At 44.7% G+C, this 13,283-nt stretch overlaps 1 protein-coding gene across 4 annotated transcripts; it reads right to left on the bottom strand.

The window, feature by feature from the left end:
• Positions 1-1,268: 1,268 nt before the first annotated feature.
• sanbr (SANT and BTB domain regulator of CSR) lies at positions 1,269-13,129 on the bottom strand. Of its 4 annotated transcripts, none has more exons than XM_076076914.1 (21): positions 12,944-13,129; positions 11,296-11,447; positions 10,974-11,145; positions 10,605-10,701; positions 9,769-10,007; positions 9,488-9,546; positions 8,937-9,097; positions 8,190-8,276; positions 7,949-8,059; positions 7,659-7,782; positions 7,389-7,541; positions 5,671-5,813; positions 5,476-5,572; positions 5,330-5,362; positions 5,095-5,194; positions 4,192-4,277; positions 3,549-3,577; positions 3,273-3,346; positions 2,548-2,636; positions 2,251-2,333; positions 1,269-2,174 (listed from the first exon to the last, which is right to left on the bottom strand). In XM_076076914.1, the coding sequence occupies exons 2-21, from the start codon at positions 11,443-11,445 to the stop codon at positions 2,138-2,140; spliced, it is 2,124 nt and encodes a 707-aa protein (XP_075933029.1). In that variant the 5' UTR covers positions 11,446-11,447; positions 12,944-13,129; the 3' UTR covers positions 1,269-2,137. The 4 variants fall into 4 exon arrangements, with proteins under 4 accessions (XP_075933029.1, XP_075933026.1, XP_075933028.1 ...); XM_076076911.1 differs by having other exon boundaries at positions 2,251-2,326; positions 12,944-13,127; XM_076076913.1 differs by having other exon boundaries at positions 2,251-2,326; positions 13,069-13,105.
• Positions 13,130-13,283: the final 154 nt, after the last annotated feature.

The raw sequence follows: 13,283 nt of genomic DNA, 5'->3' as shown, positions 1-13,283 counted from the left end.
CCTTTGCTCGGATTTTGTTTCATTTTTATAAGATGGTATTTATTTCACCCTCGACTCCAAAATGTGTTCATTTTTTTTACCTTTGATTTGGAAGTTAGACTCGTTCTTACACTTATCTGTGAAATCGAAGTCGAAACCCTGCAGTCTGAAAAAGAGTTTGGAGCAGGTGAACTGACCACATGTTGGCAGAGGGCTTAATGTGGTGGTCTTGTCCTGAGACATGGGGGGGGGGGGGGGGGCATTGCTCTTTATATTTCAGGCATTTATCCACATCGAGAATGAACTATTTGTATTGTTTGCTGCATCTGAACGAAATTGGTAAAATTCTTAGTTCGACCTGAAATCCTAAAAGGAAAGGCAGCAGATGATGATGATGATGATGATGATGATGATGATGATGATGATGATGACGACGGCGGGTGTCATCTGTCGTCCAGCGCAGTTATTCCCGGGACATTTCCGCTTGCGGCGTCTTTGGCCGAGGTCGGCGCTGTGTGAACCGACCCCGCCACTAATCCCCGTTAACATGCTGGTATTACATTAAAGGTTGTGATGACGCCTCGCCACCGAGGTGTTGGAACGCCCATCCGATGCAACCGGAGAGGGAGCGGTTCCCACTACGGGGCACTGAATGTTTGCAAGTTATGTTTGCTGCGAGTCTTCTGTTGTTTTAGGGTCAAAACCCTGAACGGTTGTCCCGCTGCACGCCTCCTTTAGGAAGCCTTTCGCTCATATTGGGGACACAACTTCTATTTTCTGCATGGTTTCGTGGAGTCAGCATCTCTTTCTCCTGGTAATTATTAGTTCACGTGTTTGCCTCGATGCTCCAATATCTGAACCCTCTGGGATCATAATTCAGTCGGGTTGTAACTGGACACACACACACACACACGCTTCCTGACCCAGATCCTCAGCCATTCTCGGCATTTGCTGTCGAGGAGAAGAGGGGACAGCTGGGGTAGTGCAGCCCCCCCCCCCCCCCCCCCCCCTTCAGCACCCAATAAAAGAAGAAAAGCCCACTCCACGCCTCCTCCTGCCCTGTTCGCTGTAGGCAGGCCGGGTTATTAATACCCCTGTGAGTAAGTCAGACAGGAAGAGCCAGGTTAGCACACCCACTGGACAGCGGCTGACCCTCTACCCAGTGGCGCATACCAGCCCCTCTGCACAGGACTTTCACACTGTTTCCACCAAACAGGCTTTCAGGGAAGACCTAAAAGGCCCGCTAAGGTCTTAAAAAATAAAAGAAATAAACAGTGAAAGGAGTATAATCAGCGTTTACATTTTTTATTCCACCCCCGTTAAATTCTTCGACATCATCTAAGTTGGAGCAAAGGGTCGGCTGACAGGTTGTGGTCAAACTGGGGCAAAGTTGAGAGCCGAGCCCCCCCCAAAGTGATACACTGCCACCCAGTGGAACGTAAGCGGAAACACTTCATTCATGTTTTATTGGTCCCAGTGTATGTACAGTGCAGTCATGCTCCAATACAGACAGGAAGGACTCTCTAGCTCTACGAGAACTAAACACACCGCAGCGTCTGTCATCTGCCCAGAAGACCATAAATGCGAGTGCAGAGTCAACTCGTATGTGTCGAGATCGGCGTCTTAACCTAAACGAGCCGCGTCGAAGCGATGAGCGTGTCATTCCCTATCCGGCCTTCGGCATCACTGTTGGTGATTACTGGATCCGAATCATTCAGATCTTCCAGGAAGACGACAGAAAAGAATAAACTCCAACACTAAATCCTAAACACACACGGAGAAGGTTGATCGAGTGCATTTCCCTTCGTGCTGAGCTGGATCCAGACCTCTTGTTTGTTTGTTTTCCAGGACTGACCACAGCTGCACAAATAAGGAGCTAGCTGAGTGATGGGCTGATGGTGATCAATAACGAAGTCACCTGAGTGAAGCCCAGAGGGAGGGGGGCTGACAAAGGGTGCGAGGGTGAGGAGTCCACAGCTGGGTTATATGAGTGGAGGCCGTGCTTTAAGGGGGGGAGGGTGGAAGGGGGTGCCAGCGGGAATTTATGTTGTTGCACTGAGCCCTCGCGGAAGGATCTCTCCTCTTCCTCTTCGTTCTCTCTGTCAGTTTTCATGTCCGTCTCTTAGACAGCTCAGCGGCCTTTTCCCCATCGGGTCCTTTATGTGGTCCGGATCTGAGCGTAGCGTATTTTAGATCTACAGAGAAAGAAGAGTTATTGAATGGGACATGATGATGAGTTTGTGTGTTTGTGTGTGTGTGCACAAGTAGTACCTGGGTGTCTTCTCTGAACTCTGTCTGGCTTGAGCGACACTCTTAAATTGCGCTTCCAGTCTGGAGTAGATACCTCCTGTAGGCTGCAGCAACCACACACACACACGCACACACACAGTCCAGAACAAAAACAATCCGACATCAGGCAGCTGCAAAAACTAGGACAGCAGGGCTGACTGCTCAGCACCCAGATCATGACCACATGATGTGAGATGAGACTAAACGCGGCGGTGAAAGCTACATTTCCGGCGTCCTGATGCTGAATGACATTTTGCGTGTACGTGAACAGATGCTTGCCTCCTTCGTGTCCTTCGACTTGCTCTGCTCCTGGTCTCCAAACCTCATCTTCGTCAGGTAGCCGATGATCTCCACCATGCGACGCTGGTCTGGTTCACAGGGACACGTAAAGGGAATAAACGCACAGCAGGAAACAAGTTGATGTTGACTTAGTGGGAATGTATGGAAGCCTATAGGGGTCTTTATTAAAATCATAATGTAACTCCACAATAGCTTTGTAATTTTCCACCTGTATATGTGATATTTGAGTAAAAATGATGAACTCTTATGGGCGTACTTCGACCTTTTTTGAAATTCATATTCCGATTCAAATTTGAGAATTAAAATGCAATAAAAACAAATGTAGCCACATACGAGCATTCTTTGAGTCACAATTCAAATCAAAATGTTCTAACAATTTCGAAATGAAAATGGCATTTGATATTTAATTATTAATGACATACCCTGCTGTACAGTGGACAATATTCAAAAGCAATAAGCCAAACAGCGCTCGCAGTCTATTTCATTTACATTTAAATGTCACTAAAATGTAAATGTCGTCTGTCAGCCCTCTCGTCAGTTAGGACGTCGCTTCCTTGATCGCCGACTAAAGTACCATTGTTTGTCTCAATTTCAAGTTTACAGTAACATTTAAATAAAGTCCCCTATTGGCTTCCATACAGATCTAAGTTTGAAAGGGTAAAGTAAAAGCATTTAAAAATATGAAAGTATTAATAATAATGTACCTTCTTCCCTCTGAGCGTCCTGGTTGTATCTCATGGAGCGAGAACTGTCCCACTTATTCTTCTGGACACTCACTCTACAAAACACACCGCAGGCACCAGCGTCAGGATGCAAGAAAAAAGACATGAAATCAAGATATTTAAAACATTTAAGTCTAATCAAGTACATAAGAATATATAAGAATAAACATCCTCCTCATCTGATACCGTAGGTACGTAAACATGTGAGCATGAGTGTGAGGATTTTCTAAACGGCCGAGTGTTTGCAGATGAACTCACGTGAAAGGTGTGTTGTCCCTGGACAGTGTCTGAGGGAAAGGAAGCCAGGTTTAGAAAACTTTGAAACTTTTAAAGTTACAGTTTGACACTCGGGGTGTAAATATGTACTGCACTGTGTTATTGGAGTAGTAATGCAGTTACGAACAAATGTACTATTAACACAATGTCTTTAAATCGAATGCAACTGTAAAACTAAATACAAAGTAAATGCAGAGTTTAACAACAAACAGCCTGCAGGGCTTCTGGTTGAATTAACATGAATAAACAATAATAATACATTCAAAAATACATAAATAAGCTGTGTTTAATGAGTTGTAATGCATAAGTCAGAGTCAACTGTACGTACTAATTCCTCGAAGCTGAATTATTATGCATTGATAAAACAAATTATTAACAACTTCTAGTGTGTCTACAATGCAATACATTCATCAAAATAAAATAAAGTGAAATTAAATTCAAAATATTGTGAAAAGCAATATTTCCATATCTATATTTCAGACTGTAAACAATACAGCCTGCTACAGTACATCATTGACTACGCTGTAGCTTTACAATGCCATAAGCACCATGAGACCAAAACAAGAAGTCTCTTCAGTGTTTCACTGCTCTGAGGAAATGAATATGAATGAAGCCGCTGACTCACTTTCTCTGCTTTGTCTTTGCGCTGGAAGTTCGGAGAGGACATTTGTTTTTTCAGAGGCCTGTGGGCCGTCTTGGCCTTCTTAGCAGCTGGAAACAGAAAAACAACACACACACACACACACACACATAAAGAGAATGATGAATATGCTGGGACGGCACATGACGCCATCTGCTGGCCAAAGAGAGCAACTGTTTTATTTCCCATCCTTATTAAGAAAGGGCTGAAAGTACCAACAGAGACATGATAAAAATAGACGGGATGAAAACGAGTGTGATGAGGTGCTAAATATAGAGACATGTTTCACTACGCGTCCTCATTTTGCTTTTATCATTTAAACTGTGAACGTTAAAGGGAAGCTGCTACCAGGCTAAAGGAACTCAGTTTCACTGAAAAAACGTCTTGAAGATACGTTTATTATGACGTCAGAGGGCGATAAGTCACAGTAAATGAACACCTGAAGGCATCGTGTGTGGCACTCTGAGTGATGACGAATGATTCTCTTATTCAGAGAACATGACACGGTGCAAATAATCATCTACTACTGGAGAACATACGTTCTGGACGTTTCAATAAACTGCTGTTCATCAAGAAATACTTCCGTAACTCGTTACTTCGTGTTACTTACTTCGTCATCTTGAGAGGTGTTTGGGAATATTTTATTTTTAACTTTAGACAGAGCCTAAGAAACAGGCTTGTTCTGCTTCTAGTCTTCATGCTAAACTAAGCTAAGCTAAGCTAAGCTAATCGTGTTCTAATCGAAGCTCAAATCAAAGCTGCAAGCACCAAATGTGGGACGATTACCACAAACACTTCTGCCATTCGGCATCATTTTAACGCCACACTGTACAGACATGAAAAAAAAAAGTGCATCTTCCATCACAAAGCGCTACGAAGCTTCCCCACCTTGTTTCTTGGACAGCTCCTCTTCGTCCCCCACCTCATCCTCGGTGACCTCTGACCCCGTGGTGTACTCCTCATCCTCTGACAGGAGAGTCTGCTGCCTCTGGAAGATGAAGGTCACTTTACACTCGACTTATCTCACAGAAGATCTTGGTAACAGCGCCTGCATGTGTTTGTAATTGTGAAAGACGGCTGGCTAAACTAAATGTGACGAAGGGAATGAGGGGAAAGTTCCTACCAGTTGCAGACTCCAGTTTTTCAAAAGGGAAAACTGGTTGGGGAAGAAAAAAAGAAAGTAGCTGAAGTCAGAACCAGAAAGAATGTACACGGTAGAAGAAAAGTAGGAGACGGAGAGAAACCCTGAGACAGAGGAAGAGGACTCACAGGGCTGCCGTCTCCTCTCAGAGGTCCCAGCAGTGTTGGCTCCAGGAGGACGTCGCAGTCCTGAACCTTCTCTGCACTGGGTGGACTCTCCTCAGTACTAACACATAAGATCGCAAAGAAAAAAAAGATTATTAATCAGAATCCCTGCAAACACACACACACACACACACACACACACATCCTGATGATGCTCACCCCTCTGCAGGCGGTGTTTTGGACAAACACACTGCGTCTCTGTGCAGCAGCAGGTCATTGAGGACTCTGGTCTGGGCTGAGGTCACCTCATCGCAGGTGTCGTCATTGGGGACGTTCACTATGTGGTCTCGCATCTTACAGCCCTCAACACACAAACACATCTGTACTTGAAGGGAGAGGTCGGCAAGTGGGGTTGCATGAGGCGGGTCTGAAAAGTGAAGCCAATGCAGAAGTGCCTTAAACCTGCACTCTCCCTCATGGCCAGCAGGGGGCGACTCCTCTGGTTGTATAGAAGTCTATGGGAAAATGACTCTACTTCTCTCTTGATTTACTCCCTCAGTAAACATTGTGAACATGAGTTTATGATCTCAATCTCTAGTTTCAAGTCTTCTTCAATACAGCATGATGTTCATTCAGTAAATGATGGTCCATTTAGAGTCAAATAGACCATAAAGCAGGGTATGCTTTAGGGCGGGGCTACATTGTGATTGACAGGTCGCTGCCATAGGGCTTCTTTAAGTCACAGCTCCGCAGTCCAAATATGGTCACTTTCGCTCACTGGTCGCAAAAAAACTAGATGGCTAGAGCCAAAGTCCAAGATAGCCAAAATGCCACAAACCAATGGGTGACGTCCCGATGACTACGTCCAATTTTTATATACAGACTATGAAGTGACGCTACATTCAAAATATTAGCTTTACCTCGCCGTCAGAAAGCCTTTTCTGTGACATGTGAGGGTTAGGATGAGGATGTTTATTGTCATCGTTGGCGACTCATCAGTCAGTTCAGCAGCAAGATCGGACAAACCAAAGTCACACAATATAGATGATATAGACTTTCTTTAGTTTTGCTGCTGCCCCCCGTCCACAGCGGTACACCGCTTTGCTCCCGTGCTGGTACTCCTGCGTGTCGGCCGCCATCTACTGTAGGTACTACACTGACTGTGGATAAGTACCTCATACAACCCCACTTCAAAGCACCTGAACGTTCCCTTCAACTGCATCAGGGTATGCACGCACAGTGGACTTAATATTGAGGTCGGAGAGGGGACATTAAAAACTGTAGGATGACAAGCGACGAACTGAATTAACTCACTTCATGTTAGAATAACCTTTCCTTCTTCTGTCTTTACGCTCTCTTTGTCTGGGGGAGACTGCAGTAGAAAATCTAACAATGAGTTATATTCTGCAGTAAACACAACACAGCCCCCTCTCTGAGAAATCACTATAAAAGAGCACGTGATCACGTGACGCACTATTACAAATACCGGTTACACAATCCATCTTCTACCAGTCTCTTTGTGCAGCCGTTCCGCTCGTGCTGACCTCTGCGTTATCTGTGAGCTGCATCTATTCGTAACAGTCCCAGCATGCAGTGGGACGGCACTCTGAGCACATTACTTTACAAGCCAAGTAGAGGACTTAGAAAAGTACACATGATGGTCACGTTAAGCATTGAGTACGGCAGCATTTCCTTAATCCAGCTGCTTTACTGACCAAACTAAAGATGATGTGAAAGCATGCATGGTTTAATTGATGTAATAACTAAATATTAATAAGTTCACGTTGAACCAACTGGATTTCTGTTTTTGGTTACGAGCAGTTATGAAGGTTTTATTAGAACATAAGTACACACATAGCGTGTGCGTGTGTACGTGTGTGTACGTGTGTGTGTGTGTGTGTGTGTGTGTGTGTGTGTGTGTGTGTGTGTGTCCATACCTTGGGCATACCGGACGGGTCAAAGCGGAGAACCCTCTGGTTGCAGCAGGGGTACATTCCTGCACCATGCCAGCCTTTCTCAGTACCCATGCCAGCGTACAGCACACTGTCTGGGTGGTACTTGCAATGGGTCAGCTCTGCACACACAAACACCTACACGCACACACACACACACACACACACACACACACACACACACACACTTGGTCATTAAGTGCTCACACACAAAAACCTTGCATGCCGTAGACAAACACACACACACACACACACCTGCTGGCATCGGAAGCAGGTCAAGTAGTTGATGGTACCCCAGATTCTCCAGTAGACCAGGACCCAGGACTTGAGCTCCTCATACAGACCGGTGATGTATTCGTGCACATCCCAGCTCTTCTGCCTGCAAAACGTGCACACACACACACACACACGGTTACACACAGACCGTGATCAAGACCTTCAAAAGTGAAATGGAACTCATTTCTGTCGTATTATTGCTGACAGCTGAACAAACAGGGACTATGAGCGCATGACTCTTGTCCATGCACAGGACACCGCTGTAATACTTAGTGTGCGAATAGATGATCTCCCCGCGAGCATCGATGTTGATTTTCCCCGGAACGCAAGAAATCTTCCTCTCCGTGTCTTTGGCCAGCAGCTTGAGACACAGACCACACCTGGGAACAAACACATAATTAGTGAGGCCGAAGCTGATGTTTATGAACAAAGAGCTGGTAATGAACGCTGTTGCTCAGCAGGTAAACTCAGAGGCTAGCTGCTGCTGCCGCTGCTGCCGCTGCTGCTCACCTGTAGAGAGTCGAGGCGTTTCCCGGTGAATCTCTGCCCTGGTAGTTGGGATCGAAGAGACGCTCAATCTTCTTCTGAAACAATTTGCTTTGAGCGGGAAAATAAAATTTCTAGCATTATTTGATAAATAGAGGTGTTTATATATGTCATTAACATAATCGACCCAGCGACTGACTGTGTGAGGATGACCTGTTATAATAGACTTCTCTCCTCACATCACATTTTACTAAGAAGCACTGATTACTACAACAGAGCGATGGGAAAAAGCCACGTCGGGCTAGTAGATCTAGCAACTCATTTGCCGAAAAATAATTAAAGGAACAGTTCACCCCAAAATCTACTTATTTTTCCTCTTACATGTAGCGCTGTTTATCAATCTAGATTGTTTTTAGTGTGAGTTGTCTTGTTTTGGAGATGTCTGCCTGCTCTCCATTATAACTCAACTGTAACAAAGGGTTTCCATAAATCATGACGTTACTCAAGAGAATCCACAATCCACAATGTAGGAACTGTGGTTGAAAGAAAAATAGTTCCTTTATAAAAACAGCTCACAACAAGGTCTGTGGATTATCTTGAGTAGCCGGCTCATGATTTCTGTCCCTTTAAACACATCTTCTCTTTTTTCCAGGTGGTCTTAGTTGTTTCTTTATAAATAAATAAAATGTTAAAGGGGCAAGTACAAATTGCCATTGAGCAAGTAGATTTCTGAACCACTTAAATAAAACATTCCTCACTCCCACCTGTTACCTTTTGAACTTGTCTTTTTTGTCCCTGATGTCGTCGGCCTCGTTGTGGCTGAAGAGCTCGGCGATGCGCGTTGCCAGGTTGCTGTTGATGCAGTTCATGTTGCACGGCGTGGCCACGATGGCGCTCATGTGTTTGTGGCAGTACTGGATGCACTCCTCCACCTGAACGTGGGCAAACACAAACCGGTCTTATAAGACCTTTCACGGCAACGGTACACTAAATGTTGAATGATCCCACATAAGCGCTACTCTAGAACTAGCTCTCCTTACAGAGCAGTGGTCTGAATAACTGTCGGGGGCAAAAGAGCGTCTACACTCTTAACATCCATGCGACATCAAGTTAACAAAGCTCTATGTAGGGGGCCTCTGGTTTCTCCTGGACTGGGATACACAACCAATTATCAGGTGTGAAACATAAAGACATTTGCAAGCTGCTGGTGGATATTCTTGGGAATATGTTGTTGCCAGGCAACACATCAATTTATTTAATTTTTTAATATGAAAAACAAAAGGCCCGAGGTACGTCACCACACCCAGCGTCACAACACTTACTAACGTATCCATCTTCAAGAACTCGGAGGAGATGAGGATTGAGATCACATTGCTGGGCTCTGTAACCGACAAACACCACGTGACCAACCAAGCGAAACCCCACAACCGACAAACAGCACAGAACACACAGCCGGTAACACCAAACACACACCGCGTTTAGTGACCAGTAAATCAGGCGTCATCCGAGGGTTCTACACAAACAGGTAAGTAACAGCTCAGGCACTCCCATGTGTAAGAATGTGACATTTTGCTGCTGTTTAACAGTTAGTCCGGGGATTTACCGAGGCGGGGTTTGTCCTTGTTTCCCTCCCCCGCCGAGTTCCTCCTCACGTAGTTCATGAGCCAGTCGAAGATCTGCACGTCACAGTGGACGGAGATGTCCACCTCCTCCCACCTCTGGGTGTCCACGGACAAGTACTCGGCGAAGTAGCGCATCTCTTTCACCAGGAGGTCTCTGGGGCAAGTGAAGTCCTGCTTCAGGTTCTTAGTCTCGTCGCACACATGGATGACCATGTTGGGACTGTGAGGAGAGAGTTCAAACACGGTAAACAACACAGAACTTCAAACTTTTTCCAGCTGTATATATATATATATATATATATATATATATATATAAGATAGAGTATCATTTAAAGATGCTATATACAAGATTGGGAGCATTTACATTGACTTCCAAAGGCTCTCAACATGGCGACTGCTGAGCCGGTAGCTTGCAGCTAACAGCGCAAACAACGGCCAAATTGCTGACTGAGTATAGAGTGTTAACCTGAGGGGGTTCCATAGAGTGGGTGCTGTAAACCACCATATGAGCGCAGTGCAGAGCGGCCATGCGCTAACCAGTGTGGGATGCACTAACATGCACTAACATTATGTAATCAAAGCCAGGAGAAGCTCTATTAACGACACACACTGAGGGAGATGACTTCATACTCCACTATATCTACACATAGCTCGTAGTTGTTTGCTGCTATATTAATGCTCTGAATGCCGTATGTTGCACCGTTAAAGATAGAGCAAGTGCGGACGTACGCGTAGAGAATCAATGTGCATTTTTGTTACCCTGGGTTCACAGCCGTGGGAAACAGCACTTTGTACAGACTGAGCTCTCAACACTCACTCTCGTGGCTTCTGAGGCTTGTCCTCCTCCTCTGCTGAGACTCTTCTCTCTTTCTTCTCCACAGCACCAGCCCTTCCTGTGGCCGTCGATTTGGAGCCTGCTGACACCAGCAGAAAAAGAAAAGAAAAAATGTAAATATACTCTGAATCCAGGTATCAAACAGTAACTGTCAATATCACAATTTACATTTTAGACTGAATAGAACTTAGAATGTTTCATGCGAGTAAAAAAGCTTTAAGAGCAGCAAATAGGTGTGATGACAAACTTCTAACAGGGTTCTTTAAATTCAATTTAATCCCTTTTTAATCCCACATAGAATGCAATTTAATGCCTTTTTCACGAGCGTATGATGGGAAAATGTTAGCTGACCTGTAACGTTGATGCTGCTCTGGCTGCCTCCTGTCTCCACCACCTCCCCAGCGTCCAGCAGCGTGGTCAGGCTGTCCGAGGGCGAGGTGCTTCCTTCTGTCAGGGCGTTGCATTGGTTGTCCACGTGAGGGAACCCCCCCGCGCTCTTCAGCTCCTCGAATCGACGGGCACACTGTGAGATCACATCAGTATTATTTGTCATCAACAAGCCAGGCCTCATGTTTCTAAACCAGTGGAATGATGGATGGATGGGATCGTTGGACAGACGGGAGGGATGGATGGATGGATGGAAGCACTCATAGTTACCCAGCCCTCCAGTTACCTCCTTGGCAGTGAATCCTGGAACTAGCTTGGCTACGTTGTCCCAGTTTATGGGCTGGGGCACTCCCCACAGAGAGCCCAGCACCATGTCCAGAACCAGGACGTTGTTGTCGTAGGGAAAGTTGTTGTTGTCCGAGCAGAAGCGGCTCATTTCTACAGAGGCAGAGAGGCAGAGAGGCAGAGGGTCGTGAAACAAACAGGCAGCGAGTCAGGAATGAACGCTTACAGCCGCTCGGTCATCATATCCAAATCAGAGCTATTTTATTACTGGTCCATTAACAGGAAATTAATTGGCAACTATTTAAATAATCGCTTGAGTTTCATTTTCGTAGTTTTATGAAAGCCCTAGCAATGAGATATTAATTACCACATCAATAATGGAAATAATAGATAGTGGCAGCCCTAATCCCAATTATGAAGGATTTTGTTATCTCAAGTGAATTGGGGTATGACAGCAATAAGCAGCCACACACACAATATGATTACATTATCATATGTGAGGTATTGCATCAATACTGATTAACGTATGCCGCCCGGCTCCAGTCACAACTGAGAATGTAGCTCGTAGAGGATAATCATCACTCTCGGTTTAGCCACTTCTTCTTTTTAAAGATCAGCCATATTTCTAAACTAACATTAATGCTTTTGTTTGGGGACTGTGTAATGCGTCATTTACGAAAAATCTTTTTTATACATTTTTTTAAACATTAAATACATCATAGGTCATAACTTCCTGAAGGGTCTGCAGAGCTTTACTCTGATTTAATGTCAGCAGCATCCAAAGGTCGAGAATTGAAGCATTTTACATACATTTGTTGATTCGATATAAATCCATAACAAGTTATACAATAGAGAAAGTTCGTGTCAGTAGAGTAGTGAAGCTAGCGGAGGCCTCTCTGTCCTCCTCCTGCTGCATCAGCTGCAGATGCGTTCATGGTCAAATTAAATCAGCAGCTTGTCTACACGTAGGTTAATTCAAACCGCAAGAAGAATAAGATATCGTTGACATACTCAGCTGGTGTCGGAGATATTCTCCCCTCCGTCGTCTCGTACAGTAAACTAAGCTGGTGCCTGTTTATGTCATTGTGTACGGATGGTGCTGATGCTGCGGTCCACTCCTACCGGCTACTGAGGCTAATGCTAGCTAACTTTGAGGGACAGGATATGCTGCCTTCAGGTATTCCTCGTAAAATCCTAATCAGAAACGCCATACCACGCGTCACGACAAATACGACCACAATCGCCCCAGTGACGCAGTCAGCAGCACTGTACTGCAGTTGTTGGGTGCTGCGGTTTTCTTCCAAATAATTGTAGAATATACACCTCCATAAACAATTTTTCTCAAGTCTTGCCAAGTCTTCGAAGTTAGTTTGTTAGTTTTGTGTGACCAATATCCAGTATTCGGAAAAGCGCTCTATAAATAAAATGTATTATTATTAAGTAGCGGTCAATTCTGAGAGGTACTTTAGACAAAGTGGATCATGAGTTGTGAATCTTTTGTTAAAGTACTTTATCCAAGGTATTCACCGGTAAGCACAGCTGCACTCATACCAGTTTTTCGGAATAGTCCACGAAGGCAGCATTACCGCTAGCTTCACTCAGCTAGGTTAGCATATGAGGTAGCAAAGTAACGTAAAGTGGCTACTTACACACACAGTCGTTTGTAAACGTTTAAGCCCAGTAGCACGGGGGGTTATCGACATGCTGTACTGTCGAAATGCAAACTCAGAGGTCAAGTCTTAAACTACTTTAGAGAAATAAACAATTTGGTTACTTCCGTCGTATTGAGTCGTCCATGTTGTCGCACTGCAGCAGGTTAAGCGTCCTTAGAGACAGCGGCCTTAAAACCAGCGCTTCTGCCATCAGTCCCCGGACTTAAGAACAAATGAAATAAAATACTATTATTTCAATAGAATGAAACCTAAAACTAAACTAAATAAGCTCTCTTGGTCTTAAGGGTAGATTTTACCGTTGAGATGTTACTGATGT

This window comes from Anarhichas minor, unplaced genomic scaffold (genome assembly GCF_050575085.1).
Source record: "Anarhichas minor isolate MPS153535 unplaced genomic scaffold, ASM5057508v1 ptg000058l, whole genome shotgun sequence".
Taxonomy (NCBI): Eukaryota; Metazoa; Chordata; class Actinopteri; order Perciformes; family Anarhichadidae; genus Anarhichas; species Anarhichas minor.
The sequence above is the reverse complement of the archived record's forward strand: the minus strand, read 5'-3'. Positions and strand labels throughout refer to the sequence as shown.

Coding starts and splice junctions, on each gene's coding strand:
- sanbr (XM_076076911.1), bottom strand. CDS start 11,445: ATGAGCCGCTTCTGCTCGGACAACAACAACTTTCCCTACGACAACAAC. Junction 10,702..10,973: donor GAGCAGCATCAACGTTACAG/GTCAGCTAACAT, acceptor TGGTGTCAGCAG/GCTCCAAATCGACGGCCACA. Junction 3,347..3,548: donor AGGGACAACACACCTTTCAC/GTGAGTTCATCT, acceptor TGTGTTTTGTAG/AGTGAGTGTCCAGAAGAATA.